At 42.5% G+C, this 21,577-nt stretch overlaps 1 protein-coding gene across 1 annotated transcript in view; it reads right to left on the bottom strand.

Moving 5' to 3' along the window:
- The window catches only part of dcaf13 (ddb1 and cul4 associated factor 13), a 61,547-nt gene extending 39,995 nt beyond the window's left edge, over positions 1-21,552 (bottom strand). Inside the window, exons 1-3 of the mRNA XM_078539770.1 lie at positions 21,333-21,552; positions 11,144-11,343; positions 5,022-5,129 (exon numbers count right to left, since the gene is read on the bottom strand). Of these exons, the coding sequence (XP_078395896.1) occupies positions 5,022-5,129; positions 11,144-11,343; positions 21,333-21,402 (378 nt within the window). The 5' untranslated portion in view covers positions 21,403-21,552. The remainder of the gene's footprint in view (positions 1-5,021; positions 5,130-11,143; positions 11,344-21,332) is intronic.
- Between the last annotated feature and the right edge of the window lie 25 nt (positions 21,553-21,577).

The raw sequence follows: 21,577 nt of genomic DNA, 5'->3' as shown, positions 1-21,577 counted from the left end.
GGCTTTCTCCAGCTCCCACATCACTACCTCTGGAATTCCCCAAGAATCTATCATTGGTCTCATCCTATTTCTAATCTACGTGCTGTCCCACAGCAACATAATTTGAAAACAGTCAGGTTGTACATGCACACTGAAAACACCCAGGTCAGATGATCTCTCTCGACTCCTCCACTGCCTCTGATTTGTCACGCTGCTTGTCTGACATCCAGTATTAGATAAGCATATATTTCCTCCAATTAAATAGTGGGAAGCCGGAAGTCACTGTCATTCGTCCTCACCACAAACTCCACTCACTAGCCACCAACTCAAATTTTGCTACTTGGCTAATTTAAACCAGATTGTTTGCAACCTTAGGGTCCTATCTGACCCTAAGATAAGATTTTGACCCCATCCTTTCTCTATTGCTAAGATCTCTTACTTCTGTAACATGTTCCATGTGCTCCTCTTTTCAGTCTATCCACTGCTGAAACCTTCATTCAAGCTTTCTTACCTAGAGATCTTGACTATTCCAGTGCCGTCTCCCAGATGGCTTCACATCCACCACCATCAGTAAATTTGCGCTCATTCAACACTCTGCTGCTCATATCCACCTCTCTCCACTGTCACTGATTTGTCACACTGCTTGTTCGACATCCAATACTGGATGAACAGGAATTTGTTCCAACTAAATATTTGGAAGATTTTCCTGACAAGTGCAAAAAGTGCCTGTTCAGCTATCATCCCTGTGTTCACTGGCCCGCATTCACCACTTAGTCTGGCAATATTTAGATTTTGAAATTCTCATTGTTGTTTTCAAATCCCTCCATGCCCTTGATCTCGTTACCCCGTAGTCTCTGTAACATCCTTTAGCCCTACAGCCCGCCGAAATCTCTGCACTCTTCTAATTCTGGCATCTTGTTCATCTCCAATTTTCTTCACTCCGCCATTGGCGGGCTACCTTCAGCTGCTTCGGCCCTATGCTCTGGAATTCCCTCTGTAAACCTCTACCACTCTCGCTCTCTCACTCTCCATCTTCCTTTAAGTAGCTCCTTAAAACTTACCTCTTTGATTGAGCTTTTGATAGAAATATGAGAAAAGTTTCAGTTTAATGCAAATTTTGTCTGCTAACAAACCAGTGAAGTTGGTTCGGACATTCACGACTTAAAAAGTTACATATAACTGCATGCTGTTATGAGAACTGGTCAGTAATTCCCATTCATTTTATAAAACAAAACATAAAAATGTATTAAAATCTTGCAGACTCCAGTATGTGAATCCTTTTTATTAACTTTGGAGTATTAATCTATTAAACGTAGACATAAAAGTAGACCATTTGGCCCTTCAATCCTATTCCAGAATTCAATTATACCATGGCTGAAATGTACCTCACCCACACTTACCCACTTTTGCTCCATTTTCCAGGAGGCTCTTACCCAAAAATTTATAACTTTCAGACAGTTTGATGTGACCCAGCAACTCAGCCTTTTTAAGGGAGAGTTCTTGATTTCCACAACGTTTTGTGTGAAAAAAGTGCTTTCTGATTTCACTCCTAAATGACCTAGCTCCAATTTTAAGATAATGCCCCCACTGTTCAGGATACATTCCCCAGAGGAAACAATTTCTCTGCATCTACCACAACAAGTCCCTTTAGCTTTTAAAACATCTTGGTTAAATCAACCCTTAACCTTCTAAAGTTAGGAAATAAGTCAAGTTCATACACCTCTCCTCAGCATTTAATTCTTTAAGCCGTTCTATAATTCTGGATCTAAATAACTGAGTTGACACTTACTAAAATTTTGCAAGGAAAAAATGAAGTAGAAGAAATGTACAAATGCATCACAATAATATTAGTGCAGAAATAGAAGAATTAATGTATGGATATCTTGACCTGATACCACCGTGCTAAACGGGATAGATTTGAACAGATCTAGCAACTTAAGACTGGGCAACCATGAGGGGCAGTGGGTGATCAGCAGTAGCAGAATTGTGCTCAACCACAATCCATAACCTCATGGCCTGGCATATCTCTACTCTACCATTACCACCAAGCTAGGGGATCAACCCTGGTTCAATGAAGGGTGCAGGAGGGCCTGCCTGTGTGGTGTGCATATCCAAAGATCCACGAAGATAGCAGGATAGGTAGATAAGGTGGTTAAGGCGGCATATGGGGTACTTGTATTCTATGCCTCGGCTAATAAACGCAACGGCAGGAAGGTTATGCTGGAACTGTATTAAAATGCTGATTAGGCCAAACCGGAGTACTGCATGCAGTTCTAGTCACCACATTATAGGAAGGATGTGATTGCACTGGAAAGGGTGCAGAGGAGATTTAACAGAATGCTGCCTGGACTGGAGGGTCTGAGCTATGAGGAAAGATTGGATAGGCTGGGGTTGTTTTCCTTGGAGCAGCGATGGCTGAGAGGGGACCTGCTAGAGGTGCATAAGATTATGTGGGGTATAGATAGGATGGATAGGAAGGCACTTTTTCCATTAGTAGTGGGGTCAATAACCAGGGGGCATAGATTTAAGATAAGAGGTAAAAGGCCGAGAGGGGAGTTGAGGAGAAATTTTTTCACCCAAAGGGGGTTGGGAATCTGGAACTCAGTACCTGAAAGCGTAGTTGAGTCAGAAACTCTCGTAACATTTAGGAAATATTTAGATATTCTCTTGCATTGCCATAACCTCCAGGGCTATGGGGCAAGTGCTGGAAAATGGGATTAGTGTAGTCAGATCTTTGTTGACTGGCTCAGACACAATGAGTTGAATGGCCTCCTTCTGTGTTGTAACTGTCTATGAGTCTGAGTGCCAAGAGCAGCACCAGGCATACCTAAAAATGAGGTGTCACCCTGGTGGAGCTAAAACACAGGACGACCAGCATGCCAAAGAGCATAAGCAGCAAGCGATAGACCGAGCTAACTGATTCCACAACCAATGGATCAAATCTAAGCTCTGCAGTGCTGCCACATCCAGTCATGAATGATGGTGGACAATTAATCAACTCACTGGAGGAGGAGGCTCCACAAATATCCCCATTCTCAATGATGGAGGAGCCCAGCACATCAGTACAAAAGATAAGGCTGAAGCATTTGCAGCCATCTTCAGCCAGACGCGCCAAGTGGATGATCCACCTCGACCTCCTCTGGAGGACACCAGCATCACAGATGCCAGTCTTCAGCAAATTTGATTCACTCCACGTGATATCAAGAAATGGCTGAAGACACTGGATATGGCAAAGGCTATGGGCCCTGACAATGTTCTGGCAATAGTACAGAAGACGTGTACTCCAGCCAAGCTGCTCCAGTACAGCTACAACACTGGCATCTACCCAGCAATGTGGAAAATTGCCCATGTATGTGCTGTCACAAAAAGCAAGACAAATTTAACACAACTACCACCCCATCAGTCTACTTTTGATTATCAGTAAAATGATGGAAGGGGTCATCAACAGTGTCATCAAGTGGCACCTGCTTAGTAATAGCCTGCTCACCTACACTCAGTTTGGGTTCTGCCAGGGTCGCTCAGCTCCTGACCTCATTACAACCTTGGTTCAATGATGAACAAAAGAGCTGAACTCCAAAGGTGAGGTGAGAGAGTGATTGTCCTTGACATCCAGGCATCATCTGATTGAATGTGAAATCAAGGAACCCTAGCAAAACTAGAGTCAATGGGAATCAGGGGAAAACTCTCTGCTGATTGAAGGCATACCTAGCACAAAGAAAGATTGTTATGGCTGTTGGAGGTCAATCATTTCAGTTCCAGGACATCACTGCAGAAGTAACTCAGGATAGTGTCCTAGGCTCAATCATCTGCAGCTGTTTCATTAATGACCTTCCTTCCTTCATAAGGTCAGAAGTGGGGATGCTCACTGATGATTGCACAATGTTCAGCACCATTCGTGACTCCTCAGATACTGTAGCAATCTGTGCCCATATGCAGCAAGACATGGACAACATTCAAGTTTCAGCTGATAAGTGGCAAGTAACATTCGTGCCACACATGTGCCAGGCAGTGACCATCTCCAACAAGAAAGAATCTAACCATCCCCCCTTGACACTCACTGGCATTACCATCACTGAATCTCCCATTAACAACATCCTGGGGGTGACCATAGACTAGAAATTGAACTGGACTAGCCATATAAACACTGCAGCTACAAGAGTAGGTCAGAGGCTAGGAATCCTGCGGTGAGTAGCTCACCGCCTGAATCCCCAAGCTCTGTCCACCATCTACAAGGCACAAGTCCGTGTGATGGAATACTCCCCACATGCCTCGATGAGTGCAGCTCCAACAACACTCAAAGCTTGACATTATCCTGGACAAAGCAGCCTGCTTTATTGGCACCCCATCCACAAACATTTATTCCCTCCACCACTGACACAAAGTGGCAGCAGTGTGTGCCATCTACAAGAGGCACTGCAGGAACTCACCAAGGCTCTCGAGACAGCGCATTCCAAACCCATGACTGCTACCATCTAGAAGGACAAGGGCAGCAAACACGTGGGAACACCACCACCTGCAAGGTACTCACCATCCTGAAATTACATCACCATTCCTTTACTGCTGTGAGGTCAAAATCCTGGAACTCTCTCCCTAACAGCACTGTGCATGTACCTACACCACATGGACTGCAGTGGTTCAAGAAGGCAGCTCATCACCACCTTCTCAAATGCAATTTGGGATGGGCAATAAATGCTGGCTTAGCCAGCAATGCCCACATCCCATGAATGAATAAAAAAAAGTCATTATTATTGGGGGAGGCGGGGTTTGAGGGAGGCAAATATAATATTGGGCCCATCATGGTTTGTATAATATAAACATGAATTTTGATCAAAACTAAATTTGGTTCTCACAAATGTCTATTTAGGAGACAAGCTTAAATCCAGTGGTCAAGAATGACAGTTAATACTTGCCTGATACCTACTGAACAAACAAGTCACAAATTTAAAAAAAAACTGCATTTTTTGACAAAGTAAACACAGTCATAAGCATCACCCGAAGTTGTTTCTTTTTAAGTACACTTGAAGATGTACTGTTATACTTACTGAGAAGAACGACGTGCCACAAAATCTGGAACAGAGCCCTCTGACAAAACCAGTATGTGCTTGTAAAGTGCGGATGCATTGCCGGTTCATCAAGTTCCAAATTTTTACCTACAAAAGAACAGCATGAGCGATTCAATTATGTCAAGATATCATTTACAAATTACCGCTTTCTGAAGTGAGAATGAAAATCCTTTATCAGCATTTTTATATATTAAGAATTTCAAACAGTCAGAAACTCCAGTGATTGCTAAAATCACAATTCAATTCATATCGAATGCATGGGAACTAGGTGATTTGATAGAAGGCAAAACCTCCAGCTGGATTTGTCATGATATGAACTGGTGCTATAAAAATCAAGTCTTATTTTAAGGGTTTTATTTATTTATTTTATTAAGTCTTATTTTAAGCTTCTTCCTCGAACAGAGGCCCGAACAATCCCCATCCACCACTACTCTCCTCCGTCTAGCTGAACTTGTTCTCACACTGAACAATTTCTCCTTTAACTCCTCTCACTTCCTCCAAATAAATGGTGTGGCTATGGGTACCTGCATGGGCCCCAGCTATGCTTGTCTCTTTATGGGGTATGTGGAACATTCCTTGTTCCAGTCCTACTCCGGCCCCCTCCCACAACTCTTTCTCCGGTACATCGATGATTACTTCGGTGCTGCTTCATGCTCTTGTCGGGACCTGGTAAAATTTATTAATTTTACTTCCAATCTCCACCCTTCCATCATTTTCACATGGTCCATCTCTGACACTTCCCTTCCCTTCCTTGACCTCTCTGTCTCAATTTATGGTGATAGACTGTCCACCAATATCCATTACAAGCCTACCGACTCCCACAGCTACCTCGACTACAGCTCCTCACACCCCGCTTCCTGTAAGGACTCCATCCCATTCTCTCAATTCCTTCACCTCCGTCGCATCTGTTGTGATGATGCTACCTTCAAAAACAGTTCCTCTGACATGTCCTCCTTCTTCCTTAACCGAGGTTTTCCACCCACGGTAGTTGACAGGGCCCACAACCGTGTCCGGCCCATCTCCCGCGCATCCGTCCTCACGCCTTCTCCTCCCTCCCAGAAACATGATAGGGTCCCCCTTGTCCTCACTTATCACCCCACCAGCCTCCGCATTCAAAGGATCATCCTCCACCATTTCCGCCAACTCCAGCATGATGCCACCACCAAACACATCTTCCCTTCACCCCCCCTCGCGGCATTCCATAGGGATCGTTCCCTCCGTGACACCCTGGGCCACTCCTCCGTCACCCCCTACTCCTCAACCCCCACCTATGGCACCTCCCCATGCCCACGCAGAAGATGCAACACCTGCCCCTTCACTTCCTCTCTCCTCACCGTCCAAGGGCCCAAACACTCCTTTCAAGTGAAGCAGCATTTCACTTGCACTTCCTTCAACTTAGTCTACTGCATTCGTTGCTCCCAATGCGGTCTCCTCTACATTGGAGAGACCAAACGCAGACTGGGCGACCGCTTTGCAGAACACTTCGGTCTGTCCGCAAGAATGACCCAGACCTCCCTGTTGCCTGCCATTTTAACACTCCACCCTGCTCTCTTGCCCACATGTCTGTCCTTGGTTTGCTGCATTGTTCCAGTGAAGCTCAACGCAAACTGGAGGAATAGCACCTCATCTTCCGACTAGGCACTTTACAGCCTTCCGGACTGAATATTGAGTTCAACAACTTTAGATCTTGAACTCCCTCCTCCATCCCCACCCCCTTTCCGTTTCTTCCCCCTCCCTTTTGTTTTTTCCAATAATTTATATAGATTTTTCTTTTCCCACCTATTTCCATTATTTTTAAATCTATACCTTTTATGCCCTTTTAGTCTTATTTCACCCCATCCCCACTAGAGCTATCTGTACCTTGCCTGTCCTGCCATCCATTCTTAATTAGCACATTCGTTTAGATAATATCACCAACTTTAATATCTCTTTGTTCTTTTGTCTGTGACATCTTTTGATTATCTGCTCCTATCACTGCTTGCTTGTCCCTACAACCACCTCCCCCCACCACTTCTCTCCCCCCACCCCCTCCACCTTAAACCAGCTTATATTTCACCCCTCTCCTATTTTTACTTAGTTCTGTTGAAGGGTCATGAGGACTCGAAACGTCAACTTTGTTCTTCTCCGCCGATGCTGCCAGACCTGCTGAGTTTTTCCAGGTATTTCTGTTTTTGTTTCTTATTTGAAGGGTGATGGGGCTGATTGGAGTAGCATCTGCAACATTGCTTATACATGGGCAAATATTTAAACTTGTTTCTCTTGGCCCTGGATAATAATGCATGCTGCAGCTATAAGCAGCTATAACAATGAGTCGTGAGGGTGTTCATAACATTGGCTTCTCTTGAATCTGCATTCAGGATGAGGAAAGGAATCTAACTATACAACTGCAACAAAACGATCATGCTTACAGATCTGTTGCACATCAGCTGAACAATTCTAATGAAAGATCATAACCTGGAACATTTCGCTCCCTACAGGTGCTGCCAGACCTGCTGAGTATTTTCAGAATTTTGTGTTTTATTTCAGATTTACAGCATCCACAATATTTTGCTTTTGGGTTAAAGCAGGTTGTTGCAACTATATGTGGTGTTACAATCATGGGGGAGTTGGAAACTAAAATAATTAAATTTACTTAATGACTCCCAAATGAAGGAATTAACAAGATTTCACTTTAACACCAATCAGAATCGATGTAAATTACTCATGAGTTAACAGGCAAATGATATTTCAAATAAAAAAGGTAAATTTCACTTTAAATAGTCAATACAATAAAGATGCATCTTACAAAACCACAAGCATTCGCATCTTTCCCCGCAGACATGTGGCACCATATGCAGTTCCAAAGTCCTCTAGTGATCATAAGAAATTGGAGCAGGAGTAGGCCATTCAGCCACTGGGCCTGCTCTGTAATTCGATAAGATCATGCTGATCTGATTGTGGCCCTAACTACTTAAGCCCATTACCCTTGACGATCAAATAATCTGTCTAACACAGCTTTGAATATAATCAATGATCTAGCCTCCACTGCTCTCTGTGGAAGAAAATTCCAAAGACTAACAACCCTCCGTGTAGAAATTCCTCTTCATCTCCATATCTCAAACGGGAAACCCCTTGTTTTTAAATCTGTGCCGCCTAATTCTAGACTCCCCCATGAGAGGAAGCATTTACCCAATCAAGCCCCCTCAAAATCTTATATGTTTCAATAAGGTTACCTCTCATTCTTCTAAAATGCAATGAATATAGGCCCAACCTTTCCTCATAAGACAACCCCTTCGACCCAGGAGTCAGCCTGGTGAGCTTTCTCTGAACTGCTTGCAATACAAGTATAGCTCTCCTTAAGTAAAGAGACCAGGACAGCACACAGTACTCCAGGTAAGGTCTCATCAATGCCCTGAACAGTCATAGCAAGACTGCACTACTTTTACATTCCATCCCCCTTGCAGTAAAGACCAACATTCTATTTGCCTTCCTAATTATTTGTTGTACCTGCATAACTTATGATTCATGTACAAGGAGATCCAGATCCCTCTGTACTTTCTCATTCTGCAGTCTCTTTCCATTTAAATAATACACTGCTTTTCTATTCTTCCTGCCAAAGTGGACAACCTCACATTTTCCCACATTATACTCCTGCCAAATTTTTGTCCACTCACTTTGCCTATCCATATCCCTTTGCAAGCTCTTTGTATTCGTCTCACAGCTTGTTTTCCTATCTTTCTTTGTATCATCAGCAAACTTGGCTACAATAGTCTGTCCCTTCAACCAAGTCATTAATATAGATCGTAAATAGTTAAGATCCCAGCATTGACCCCTGCGGCACTCCACTAGTTGGTTTGCTAACCTGGAGATTACCCATTTATCCCAACACACTGTTTCCTGTCAGTTATTCACTCTATTCAAGAAAATTACAACTGATGAAAACTCTTAAGTCTTTCCAAACATTCTTCAAAACAATTACAGATTCCATAGAAATTACAAATTTTCCTTTCTGTAGTGCCTCAGGGTCAAAGAACGTTGCAGCAGGGGTAGTAAAGGAGAAGGGGTAAGTAAATAGTATGGAGGATAAGCAGTGAGCACTTCAGGATTGTGATTGGTGTAATGGAAAAGGTGGATAACATTGGATATGAAAGTGGGAGTAGGTACTAGTAAGTTAGGAGAGAATAGCATTTTTACTCAGATAAAAAGCTAGCCCTCTTGAGCCGAAATTAAAATGGTTATATTTCCTAAGTCTCAACAAAACAAATATGCCTTTGTGTTTAAGTGATAAGCTTTAAAATTGAATTTTTGTTTAGTTTGAGAAATAATGGACCGAGTTTCTGAGGTCTGATAGCACGAAGAAATGTCCAGCATCTCCAAGCTATAATGGTGGAGTGGAGAAGGGGGATGATAGTCTGCAGGAGGATGGGGAGGAGGAGGAGGAGATTACTGATTTTAAGCAGGAACGACGGGTGGTTGGTGGGGAGGAGGGTGGGTAGAGGACATGCATACATGATTGAATGCCATAAACAAAACACAAAGTATGGTGAACAGCATGAAATGGGGTAAAGTGCCATCAGTATGTCAGTATGGTAAAAGGAAGAGGTATCAAAATACAAACCACTCGACAAATGGAGTCAGGGAATACACTCCCTCTATTTAGGTCTGATTCCGAAGTGGAGTCATATTGGACTCGAAATGTTAATGCTGTTTCTCTCTTCACATATGCTGCCAGTTGAGTTTTTCCAGCACTTTGTTTTTATTTCTATTTTATGACATTTACTTTGTGGAAATTGATGCTACAGAAAGCTTCACACGGCAGTGGATAGTAAGTAGGTGTTAAGGGGAAAACACAAATGATATTTTGTCTGTTCTTCTGTTTACCTCCTGTTGTCCAGCCTACATATATGCCTATGAAGTCCTATTACTGTCTACATGCTCAGTTCCCCATTCTACTGCGAACATGTACATTTAAGAAAAAGACTAAAAGCGCAAAAGATCTAAATCAGAGCATATTTTACCCAATCTAAATTTTTAATGTGGCACTCCTTATGTATCACGAATTAATTCCATCAAAGTAGCAAAATACAAGTTATGAATAAAAATAAAGTGAATGGATGTCCAATATCCAAAAAAAACCAAATCTGTTGCTAGCTCCCTGCCTTATTGCTTTACATTTGCTGTAATGTGGTTCTTTATATTATATTCACCATCATTGGCTAAACTGATGCCTCACAAATTACACATAGAATTACATCATACATCAAGCCAGAAGAGATTTGTTTGCCTGTACCTGTCACTTCACAAGAAGCAGGAAGACGGCTGATCTACAGTTGAGATGGAGCCAAATTCAGAGAGGAGTGCCACTGAGCAAGGTGCATGGTAAGATTGCAGATAGTATATTTTCATAAGGCTGTATGACGGAGTTTTACTTTGAAATGATATGGCGAACCAGAGAATGAGGAAATCAAATAAACCGCTACTTTTTAGTCAGAGATTTGAAACCAAAAGATTTAAAGTCGAGAAAACAAAATTAGGAAGATTAAAAAAAGTCTGCTCAGTGGCCAGATGAGGCACATCATATTTAGCATGTGATTCTGAGCTGATGCCTCTCCTTTAGGGGCTCTATGTTAAAATATATGTAGCTAACAACAGTAGACACCTATTTTGGTGTTGTCCTCCCAAAATCTGATCTACATGAAAAGGGGACTGTGGCTTTTTGTCAGATAGGACTTTTTTTTTTGGTTTGAGCTCTCAAAATTTAGCCACTCCTGCAGCAGATACATATGCTATAATTGATTCATACAGCACAAGGGAGGTCATTTGGTCCATTGTGCCTCTGAAGTTGTTCAATTAGCCCCACTTTACTACTCCTTCCCCTTAGCCATGTCATTTTTGTTAAGTATATTTACTTGTTAGGCTATCTATAATTCCCAGTCAGTCAATCTCACTGGAGGTATTTATCTCATCACGTTACTGGCTATGGCAAATCCATTTATCCATACTCTCAAACAATTCAGGCACTACACTGGCACCAACCCAAGCTGGACTTTATTTATTTTACAAGAAAGTATAACCTCCTTTTACAACAAATTACACAACTCAAAGATATATGTATCACTCACCTCACCATTGCAAGCCCCAGAGATTATTGTGGATAAACTCTTAAAATGTTTGGCCATACAGTGCACACCATCCCTGTGGCCATCGAGCGATGCTACAAATGGTTTAGCAAAAACCCGTTCCAGCTTGGTTGCATTCAGCGCTCTAGTGTATTCCCGAGGTACCTCAAATGGATGCAGTGCAGGATCATAATTCCTTGGTACTGAACATAGGAATTAGAGATTTAACAAATTAGAACAAAGCCAACTATTTTGCAAGCAAGTTCTTTAACTATTAATAAACATACCCTGTAATAGTGATGAGTCTAGACTGCATATCAATAATTCCCCTCCAACATCATGCCACCTCCTCTCCCGTTTTCTCCCACAGACAATATGGCTTGAAACTAATCCAGAATCTGTGTGTGGACAATAGTACTTCAGTACTGCCATTTTTAAAAAAAATAATCTAGTAAGTTTCTCCCTTTATTTTCAGTTTTCTTTGCATGTCCGGTATTTTGTCCTTGTTCTCCATTGTGATACTAAATACCTGTGGCTACTTTGTAAGTCTGCCATTTCCCGATTTCCAATTGCTGTCTGTCATTAAGGGATGCACAATTCTCTCAGCCACCATATTTCTCTCAATATCTTTGTTAAAATAAAGTATTTGCCTTCCATAATATAATTGGAGTATTTTTAATCAAATTCATTTATTTCTTTTCGGGTATGAATCCAATGATTCTATTCATCAGAGCAGAACTAGGCTAGATCCACAGAATAATTTATTTATGCACAGTAGGAAGAAAATTTTGGAAGTTTTCACAGATCTCTAGATAGCGTTAATAAAGTTGCAGGATACATAAACATGGAGTTCAGATAGACTGGGGAGCAGAAAGACTTGTATCCCAAAAGCCGCAAATTTCTTGAGTGTACTTCAGGACAGTCTTCTTGAAGCCAAGAAGAGAACAGGCCATCGTAGATTCAGTAATGGGTAAAGAGCCAGAATTAGTCAATAAACTAACAGAAACGGAACATCAAGTTAACAGTGACTATAATACAAGAAACTCAAATGGACTGTTGGCCTTTATCTCAATGGGGCTGGAATATAAAAAGGGGTGGAAATTATGTCACAGCTGTACAGGACTCTGGTTGGACTCCACCTGGAGTACTGCATTCAGCTCTGGACACTCCTTCTCAGGGAGGATACACTGGTCTCAGAGGGGTGCAGCACAGAATTACCAGAATAACGCTGGGGCTGAAAGGGTTTAAATATAGAAGACAATTAAGGGCTATCTGAACTGTTTAAGATGATTAAGGGATTTGGTTGGGGGGGCAGTGGGAAGGAAAGAAAGAGAGCGAGATGATATCAGAAGGCACAAAAGGCAGTGGAAATCTGGAATTCTCTCCCCAAAAATCTGTTGATCCTGTAGCTCAATTGAAAACTGAGATTGGTAGGTTTTTGTTAGGCTATGGTATTAAAAGTTACAGAACTAAAGCCGTTAAGATGCAGGTCAGCCCATGAGTAAATTAAACGACAGAACAGGCTCGAGGAGCTGAATGGCCTATTCCCATTCCTATGTTTCTAAGAGAAAGAAAACATAGTGCATTGGAAACATTTAAACTGTCCAAACTTCTTCCGTGCCATGATAAAATACAAGCTATTCTTAATTCAAAAGTTGATGTTTGCTGGATAGAAAATTGAATTATGCAGTGGTACAAATGAAGCAAATTTAACAAAAATGCATACCAAAATATGTCATGCTCTTATCCACAGAATTATTCACCAGCTTCCACCCTTGCAGTTCCCCCACTGCAATCCCCATCTTTGTCACACAGTCACAGAATCTAACAGCACAGGAGGACGACATTCAGTCCTCCGTGCCTCCACCTTCAATGGAGCACTCCAATTAGTCCCATTCCCCTGCTGTTTCCCCAAAGCCCTGCAATTCTCTCTCCTTCAAGTATTCACTCTATTGCTTTTTGAAAGTTACTACTGAATCTGTTTCCACTACTCTTTCAGGCTGTGCATTTTGGATCGTAACAACTCATGGCAAAAAAAATTCTCATCATTGCCAATTGCCTTAAATCGATGTCTTCCAATTACCGATTCTCCTGCTACTGGAGACAGTATCCCTTATTCACTCTATTATGATTTTGTGTGCCTCTATTAAATCTCCTCATATCTCTCTCTGCTCCAAGGAGAATAACCCCAACTGCTCTATCACCTTCAGGTTACAGAAGTCACTCATCCGTTATTCGAGTAAATCTTCTCTAAAAGAGGCATCGATACCCTTCCAGAGGTGAGATACTCAGAAATGTACAGAATATTCCAGCTGAGACCTAATCAGTAGTTTATAAACTTTTGGCATAACTTCCTTGCTTTTGTATTTTATGCCTTAATTTAGAAAAGCATATATCCTATGTGCCTTTTTAAATAAATAGTCTTCTCAGCTTTCTGTGCCACCTTCAGAAATTTCTGTAGGAAAGCAATCATGTCTCTCTGCTGCTGTAGCTCCTTTCAAATTGTACAATTTAGTTTATAGTGCCTCTCCTCATTCTCCTTCCAAAATGCATCACTTCGTACTTTTCTGTATTAAATATCATTTGCCACGTCTGCCCATTTCACCAGACAGCCTTCTGAAGTATGCCATTATTCTCCTCACTATTTACTACATTTGAGTTTTATGTCATCCACAATCTTTGAAATTACATCCTATATACACAAGTCCAGTCCATTAGTATTTTGTATATGTCAAGAAGAACAATATTCTTAATAATACTGACCCCTGGGGGACATCACCGCACACTTTCCCGCAGTTTGAGAAACAACTGCTTACTGCTTTCGTATGCACCCTGCCACTGCCATGGCCTTCAATTTTGATAACAAGTATATTATGTTGCACTTTACTAAATACCTTTTTAAAGGCCATATATGCATCAATCACACTATCCTCAACAACCTCTGTTATTTCAAGGAGCTCAATCCAGTTAGTCAATCATGCTTCGCCATTAACAAGTTCGTAATGGCTGTCATTTATTAACTGATGCTTTTACAAATGGTGGTTAATTTTGTCCAAGATTGCTGTCTTTAAAGGTTTCCCTCCACCTATGTCAGGCTGACAGGCCTGTTAGTAACCTGGTTATCCCTCTCCCCCTTTTTACAACATTGGTGGAACAATTTCAGCTCTCTAGTCCTCCAGCACCATTTCATGTTCAAGGAGAATTGGAAGAGAATGGCCAAGCTTCCTTTATTTCCATCCTTATTTCTCTCAGCAACCTAGGAAGCAAGCACCCATCCAGAGTGTGTAAAAGTCACAGTTGAAATCTACAAACCATAGGAAATCTGGTGCTAAGCTGGTTTTGTCATTCATTATTGGATCAGACTGAACCATCAAACATTATGTTTTGCCCTCCTCAGCCAGAAGCATTTATCACTCCATCATCCTACAAAACAATAATAACGTAAGGCTGATTTTCTCCTCAAACCACTAACCCCCATGTATCAGCCTTAGTTCAGTGGAAGCACTTACATCTATGAATTAGTAGGTCATGGGTTCAAGCCTATTTCAGGATTTGAGCATAATCTTGGCTGGCACTTCATGGTTGATCTGTATCTCAACTCTATTTATCCACTTTATTCCATAACCCAGAACACCTTTACCCCCAAAAATCTGTTGATTGCAGTCTTGAGAGTTTCAGCTGGCCCAACATCCACAGCTTTCAGGGTAAGAGAATTCCAGATGTCCAGTACCCTTTGTGTGGAAGTGTTTTCTGACATATTCCTAAATGGTCTAGCTCTAATGTTAAAATGTGTCCTCTTCATAGAAACATAAGCACAGGAGGCAGCATTTCAGCTTGTTGTGACTATGTCAGCTCTCTGCAAGAGCAACTTAGCTAGCCCCACTCCCTTGCCCTTTCCTCATAGCCTCACAATTTGATTTTCTTCATGTGCTTATCCAATTCCCTTTCAAAAGCTAAGAGTGAATCTGCCTCCACCACATTCTCAGGCACTGCATTCCAGGTTCTAACCTCCCACTGTGTAAAAAAAGTTTTTCCTCATGTCATGAATTTGCCATTCACTTTTTAATTGGTGTAGTCTGATTTTCAACCTTTTCACTGATGAGAACAATTTTGGTCTATCTAGATCCCTCACGATTTTGAACAGCTCTATCAAGTCTCCTCTCAACCTTCTCTTCTCCAAGGAGAACAGCCTCAGCTTCACCAATCTACTCATGTAACTGAAGCCCTTCATCCCTAGAACAATTCCCATTGTATTTTCCACTAATACTTTGCTGCCATCAATCCAAAAGGATGTTCTGTCTACCACACAATCAAGCAACATCATGTCTGAATTTCAGCGCCGGTGAGATGCCAGGTACGTAAGCTGTACATCCCAACAACTGGCTGATCAAAATCAAATAACATGTTCCTCCTGCTATTTGTAACAGGCAGAGTACAGACAATACAGAGTCACTCTGCGCTTGCAAAACCAACTAAACGTCGACTGTTGGATGCGATTCCGTGATTGGGCAGCACTTGCTGAATAAGCCCGAGTGCACTAATAACAAATTTAAGATGATGATCAGCTGAGCTTGTGCTGTGATTCATTTACACTTGCTAGAAGCAACGTATTTATACACAGGAAACCATTCTCTGGAGGAAAAAAAAGGAAGCCTTGCGCCTTCTTTGAATTACTCAGAAGCACGGGAAGCCTATAGTCCCTTTTGCCTTGGCCAATCAGAGTCAACTTGCCAACCATTCAGCACCACTTTTCTTCTGTAGAATAAAGCGTTGTGATTGTTTGAAATTTGGCGTACTTGTGTTTTTCCTGATGAATCCGAGGCAAAAAGCTTCGGCAACATGAGTCTCTTTTCAGCAATATTCAAGCTCTGTGCCGCCAAGTAACTGTTAGTGTATCTTTCCTGAAGAACCAAAAAAATTCTAGATGGGGTTTGATCAAAGCTCTGTGCAATTTAACAACAACTTGCATTTATATAATAGTTTTAATGCAGTTAAACGTTCCAAGGCACTTTACAGGAGTGCCATCAAACAAAATCTGACATGTAATGAGTGGTGTGCCACAGGGATCAGTGCTGGGACTTCAACATTTTACAAATTATATAAATGACATGGATGAAGGGACAGATGATACAGTTGTTAAATTTGCTAACAACATAAGGATAGGTAGGAAAGTAAGTTGTGAAGAGGACGTAAGGAGGCTACAAAGTGGTGCAGATAGGTTAAGTGAGTGGGCAAATGGAGTATAATGTGGGCAACAGTTAAATTGTCCATTTTGGCAGGAAGAACAAAGCCCAAAGAGTGTATTTTGGTTCCTCAGAAAAGATACATTAACAGTCACTTGGTCGAACGGCACTTGAATATTGCTGAAAAGAGTCCTAGTGCATGAATCACAAAAGGCTAGAATGCAGCTACAGCAAGTAGTTAGGAAAGCTGATAGAATATTATCGTTTATTGGGAGGGGATTGAATACAAAAATAGGGAAGTTATGCTTCAGTTGTACAGGACACTGGTGAGACCACATCTGGAGTACAGTATTTGTCTCTTATTTAAGAAAAGATGTAAATACATTAGCAGTACAGAGAAGGTTTACAAGGCTAATACCAGGAATGAGTGGGTTGTCTTATGAGGAATTGTTGGACAGGTTAGGTTTGCATCCACTGGAGTTTAGAAGAGTGAGAGGCAACTTGATTGAAACCTTTAAGATCCTGAGGGGTTTTGACAGAGCGGATGTTTCCTCTTGTGGGAGAATCTAGGGCTAGGAGTCACGACTTAAAAATAAGGGTTGTTCATTTAAGACAGAGATGAGGAGAAATTCTCTCATCGGGTTGAGTGTCTTTGGAACTCTCTTCCTCAAAAGACAGTCGAAGTAGGGTCTTCAAATATTTTTAAGGCAGAGCTAGATAGATTCTTGATTAACAAAGGGGTGAAAGATTATCAGAGGTAGACAGGAGGGTAAAATCAGCAGGCTTGAAGGGCTAAGTGGCCTACTCCAAGTTCGTATGAGCTACATAAGGAGGGAGAAGGACAGATGACCAAAAACTTGGTTAATAAGAGGTAAGTTTTCAGGAGCACCTTCGAAGAGGGGAAGGCAGAGGGATGGATAGGTTTAGAGAGGGAATTCCAGAGTTTAGAGTATAGGCAGCTGAAAGTATGACTGCCAATGATGGAGCAATTAAAATAGGGAATGTGCAAAAAGGCCTAAATTGGAAGGGCACAGGGTTCTGAGTGTTGTAGGACTGGAGAAGGCTACAGGATTAGGGAGGGATGAGTCCAGAGAGGGATTTAAAACAAGGATAAGAATTTTAAAAAGAGGTGCTGCTTGACAGGCACAGAGGTGATGGTGAATGGGATTTGCCGCATATTATAAGAGCAGAGTGTTGGGTGACCTTAAACTTATGGAGGGTGAAATATGAAAGTTCGGCCAGTAGAGTGTTCGAAAATTTAAGTCTAGAGGTAACAAAAGCATGAGTGAGGATTTCAATTGCAGATAAGTTGAGGCTGGATGTCATGCAGATGGAAGTAGGCTGACCTGATGGTGCAATTTTTTTCCTAATTTTTCCACTGCATCTGGGCGTCACTAGCTAGGCCAGCTCTTGTTGCCCATCCTATTTGCCCTGGAGAACATGGCAATGAATCGCTTCCTTAAACTGTTGCAGTCCATGTGGTGTAGGTGCATCCACAGTGCTGTTAGGGGGGAGTTCCAGGATTTTGACTCAGCAACTATGAAGGAAAGGCAATACGGTTCCAATTCAGGATGGTGAGTGGCTTGGAGAGGAACTTGCAGGTGGTGGTGTCGCTGCCATGTGTCTGCTGCCCTTGTCCTTCTAGATCGTAGTGGTCATGGGTTTGGAAAGTGCTGCCTAAGGAGCCTTGGTGAGTTGCTGCAGTTCATCTTGTAGATGGTACACACTGCTGCCATTGTGCTTCAGTGGTGGAATGAATGCTTAAGATGGTAGTTAAGTGGCTGCTTTGTCCTGGATGTTGTCAAGCTTCTTGAGTGTTGCTGGAGCTGCACTCATCCAGGAAAGTGGGGACAATTCCATCACACTCCTGACTTGTAAATGATGGACAGGCTTTGGCGAGTCAGGGGGCGAGGTATTTGCTGCAGAATTCACAGCCTCTGACCTGCTCTTGTAGCCAAGGTATATATATTGGCTGGTCCAATTCAGTTTCTGGTCAATGGTAACCCCCCAGGATGTTGATAGTGGGGGATTCAGCAATGGTAATGCCATTGAACATCAACGGGTGATGGTTGGATTCTCTCTTGTTGGAGATGCTCATTGTCACACAATTGCCAGGCACAAATATTACTTGCTACTTATCAACCCAAACCTGAATATTGTCCAAGTCTTGCTGCACATGGATGGACACGGACTGCTTCAATATCCAAGGAGCCATGAATGGTGCTGAACATTGTTCGCTGATCGCACATCCAGCTTCTGACCTTATGATGGAGGGGTGGTCATTAATGAAGCAATCAAAGGAGATGATTAGGCCTAGAACAGGACGCTTAGGAACTCCTGCTGGAACACACTGGGACTGAGATGGTTAACCTCCAACAATCACAATCAATCTTCCTTTGTGCTGGGTATGACTCCAACTAGAGCAGGCTTTTCCCCCAATTCCCATTGACTACAGTTTTGTTAGGATTCCTTAATGCCACACTCTGTCAAATGCTGCCTTGATGTCAGGACAGTCACTCTCATCTAACCTCTGGAGTTCAGCTCCTTTGTCCAAGTTTGGACCAAGATTGTACTGAGGTCAGGAGTTGAGTGGCCCTAGCGGAACCCAAACTGAGCATCAGTAAGCAGGTTATTGCTGTGCAAGTCCTACTTGGTAGCACCTCAATGACACTTTCCATGACAATTGAGTGTTGACTAATACAGTGATAATCAGGCTAGATTTGATTTGTCCTGCATTTTGTGAACAGGACATACCTGGGCAATTTTCCATATTCCCAGGTAGCTGCCAGTGTTCTAGCTGTACGGTATCAGCTTAGCTAGGGGCACAACTAGTTCTGGAGTACAAGTCTTCAGTACTACTGCCAGAATATTATCAGGGCCCATAACCTTTATGGTATCTAGTGCCCTCAGTTGTTTCTTGATATCATGTGGAGTGAATCAAATTGGCTGAAGACTAGTATCCTGTGATGCTGGGGACCTCAAGGGAAGGCCGAGATGAATCATCCACGTGGCACTTCTGGCTTGCAAATGCTTCAACTTCTCTTTAGCGCCGATGTCCTATACTCCCCCATCATTGAGGATGGGGATATTTGTGGAGTCGCCTCCTCCAATGAGTTAATTGTCCATTACCATTCACGACTGGATGTGGCAGGGCTACAGGGCTTAGATCAGATCTGTTGGTTAGCTCTGCCTATTGCATGCTGCTTCCACTGTTTGCCAAGCAAGTAGTCCCCTGTTGTAGCTTTACCAGGTTGACACCTCATTATTCAGTATGCCTGGTGCTGCTCCTGGTATGTTCTCCTGCACTTTCATTGAACCACTGAACATGTGGAGGGGGTTCACTAGATTGATTCCAGAGATGCAGGGCTTGTCTTATGAGGAGAGATTGAGCAGTTTAGACCTATACTCGCTAGAGTTTAGAAGGATGAGAGGAGATCTAATTGAGGTATATAAGATGCTAAAGGGGATAGACAAAGTAGATGTGGAGTGGATGTTTCCCCTTCTGGGGCATTCTAGAACGAGAGGCCATAGTTTTAGGCTAAGGGGTGGTAAATTTAAATCAGAGATGAGGAGGAATTACTTTTCTCAAAGGGTCGTGAATCTGTGGAATTCACTACCTCAAGAGTGCAGTGGATGCCGGGATGCTGAATAAATTTAAGGAGGAGATAGACAGATTTTTAATTAGTAATGGGTTGAAAGGCTATGGGGAGAGGGCAGGAAATTGGAGTTGAGGCTGAAATGAGATCAGCCATGATCGTAATGAATGGCGGGGCAGGCTCAAGGGGCTGAATTGCCTACTCCTAGTTCTTATTTGGCTGGAAGTTCATCTCGCTGTCAAATCTGACACCAAGACTGAATAGTTTATTTCAGCCTCAGACAGTTGGCAGAGAGGGGGATGAAGCTGGTAGTTATGGAAAAGAGCTTGTAGGGGGAACTGAAGGAGATGACTTCGGTATTCCCAATGTTTTAACTTGATGAAATTTCTGCTTATCTACTACTTGAATCAGATAATTAGTTTGATAATTTAGCAGCAGTGGCACTGTTGAGAGGTAGGGCTGAGGCAGAGCTTGGTGTCATTAGTTTTCACATGAAAGCTCATGTTGTGTTTTTGGATGATGTCTCCGAGGGGCAACACGTAAATGAGAAATAGAAGGGCGTCAAGAATAGATCCTTGGGGGACTCCAGAGGTAATAGTGTAGAAGAGAAACCACTGCAGGTGGTTCTCTGTCTGCAATGAGACAAAAAAAGAATGGAAGCAGGCAGGTGCTTCTCACTCAGCTGGATAACAGGGCTTCAAACACATTTTAGAAGTTCTTAGAGGCAACATAGTCATTGATGTACCTATGTTAGATGACCGTAGCAAATTCAACTAGATAGGTTGGATAAGTTGTGAAGATCCCTTCACAAATCCATGCTGATTCTCTGATCATCTCTTACTTGCTCAAATACTTAACCACCCTGTTTCTGATAATAAGATTTTTGTAACTTTCCTACAATTTATGTTTCCTTTAGGTAGCTGGCACAATCTTTTGAATGTTTGGATCAAGGTCATAGGATAGAATTGATACAGCGCAGAAGGCGGCTATTCGCCCATTGTGTCCATACTGGCTCTCCTAAGGAGCAATTCACCTCCTTTGCCCCCACCTATCGCTGGCCTTCTATCCAGCTTCAACTGCTCCACCCATTTAAACAGTATACATTTCATCACATTTTTACTTCTCTTTAGCTCTGAAGAGTCGTACGGACTCGAAACTTGAACTCTGTTTCTCTCTCCACAGATGCTGTTAGACCTGCTGAGTTTTTCCAGCATTTTTCTGTTTTTGTTTCAGGTTTCCAGCATCCGCAGTATTTTGCTTTCATCTTATTGTAATAATAAACCTCCCACAGACACACAGCACATGGTGGCTGTGTAGCTGGGCCCAGGGTTACAAACGCTGTAAATGTTCACCATCAGGCCGGTCGCTGTAAATGAGAAGCACGATCTCCTCCCCCCCCCGCGAGCTACTCACCTCTCTGGATGTCGTTTTTCGTTTCTCTAACGTAATCATCCGGATTGCGACACAGGATTTTAACTTTCATTGTAAAACCAGCGTCGAGCTCACGACCAGCATTTAAATCTCACCCGCTCCGTTTTAAATTTGGCCGTGCGCTCCGTCAATAAGGACTGGGGGGAGGGGAGGAGAGAAGAGGATCTGCCCTGCCTCGGGGTCACTTGATCGCCGCCTGCGTGCTGACGTTAACGTGCGATCGAGCG

Source organism: Cetorhinus maximus, chromosome 4 (assembly GCF_964194155.1).
Source record: "Cetorhinus maximus chromosome 4, sCetMax3.hap1.1, whole genome shotgun sequence".
NCBI lineage: Eukaryota > Metazoa > Chordata > Chondrichthyes > Lamniformes > Cetorhinidae > Cetorhinus > Cetorhinus maximus.
The sequence above is the reverse complement of the archived record's forward strand: the minus strand, read 5'-3'. Positions and strand labels throughout refer to the sequence as shown.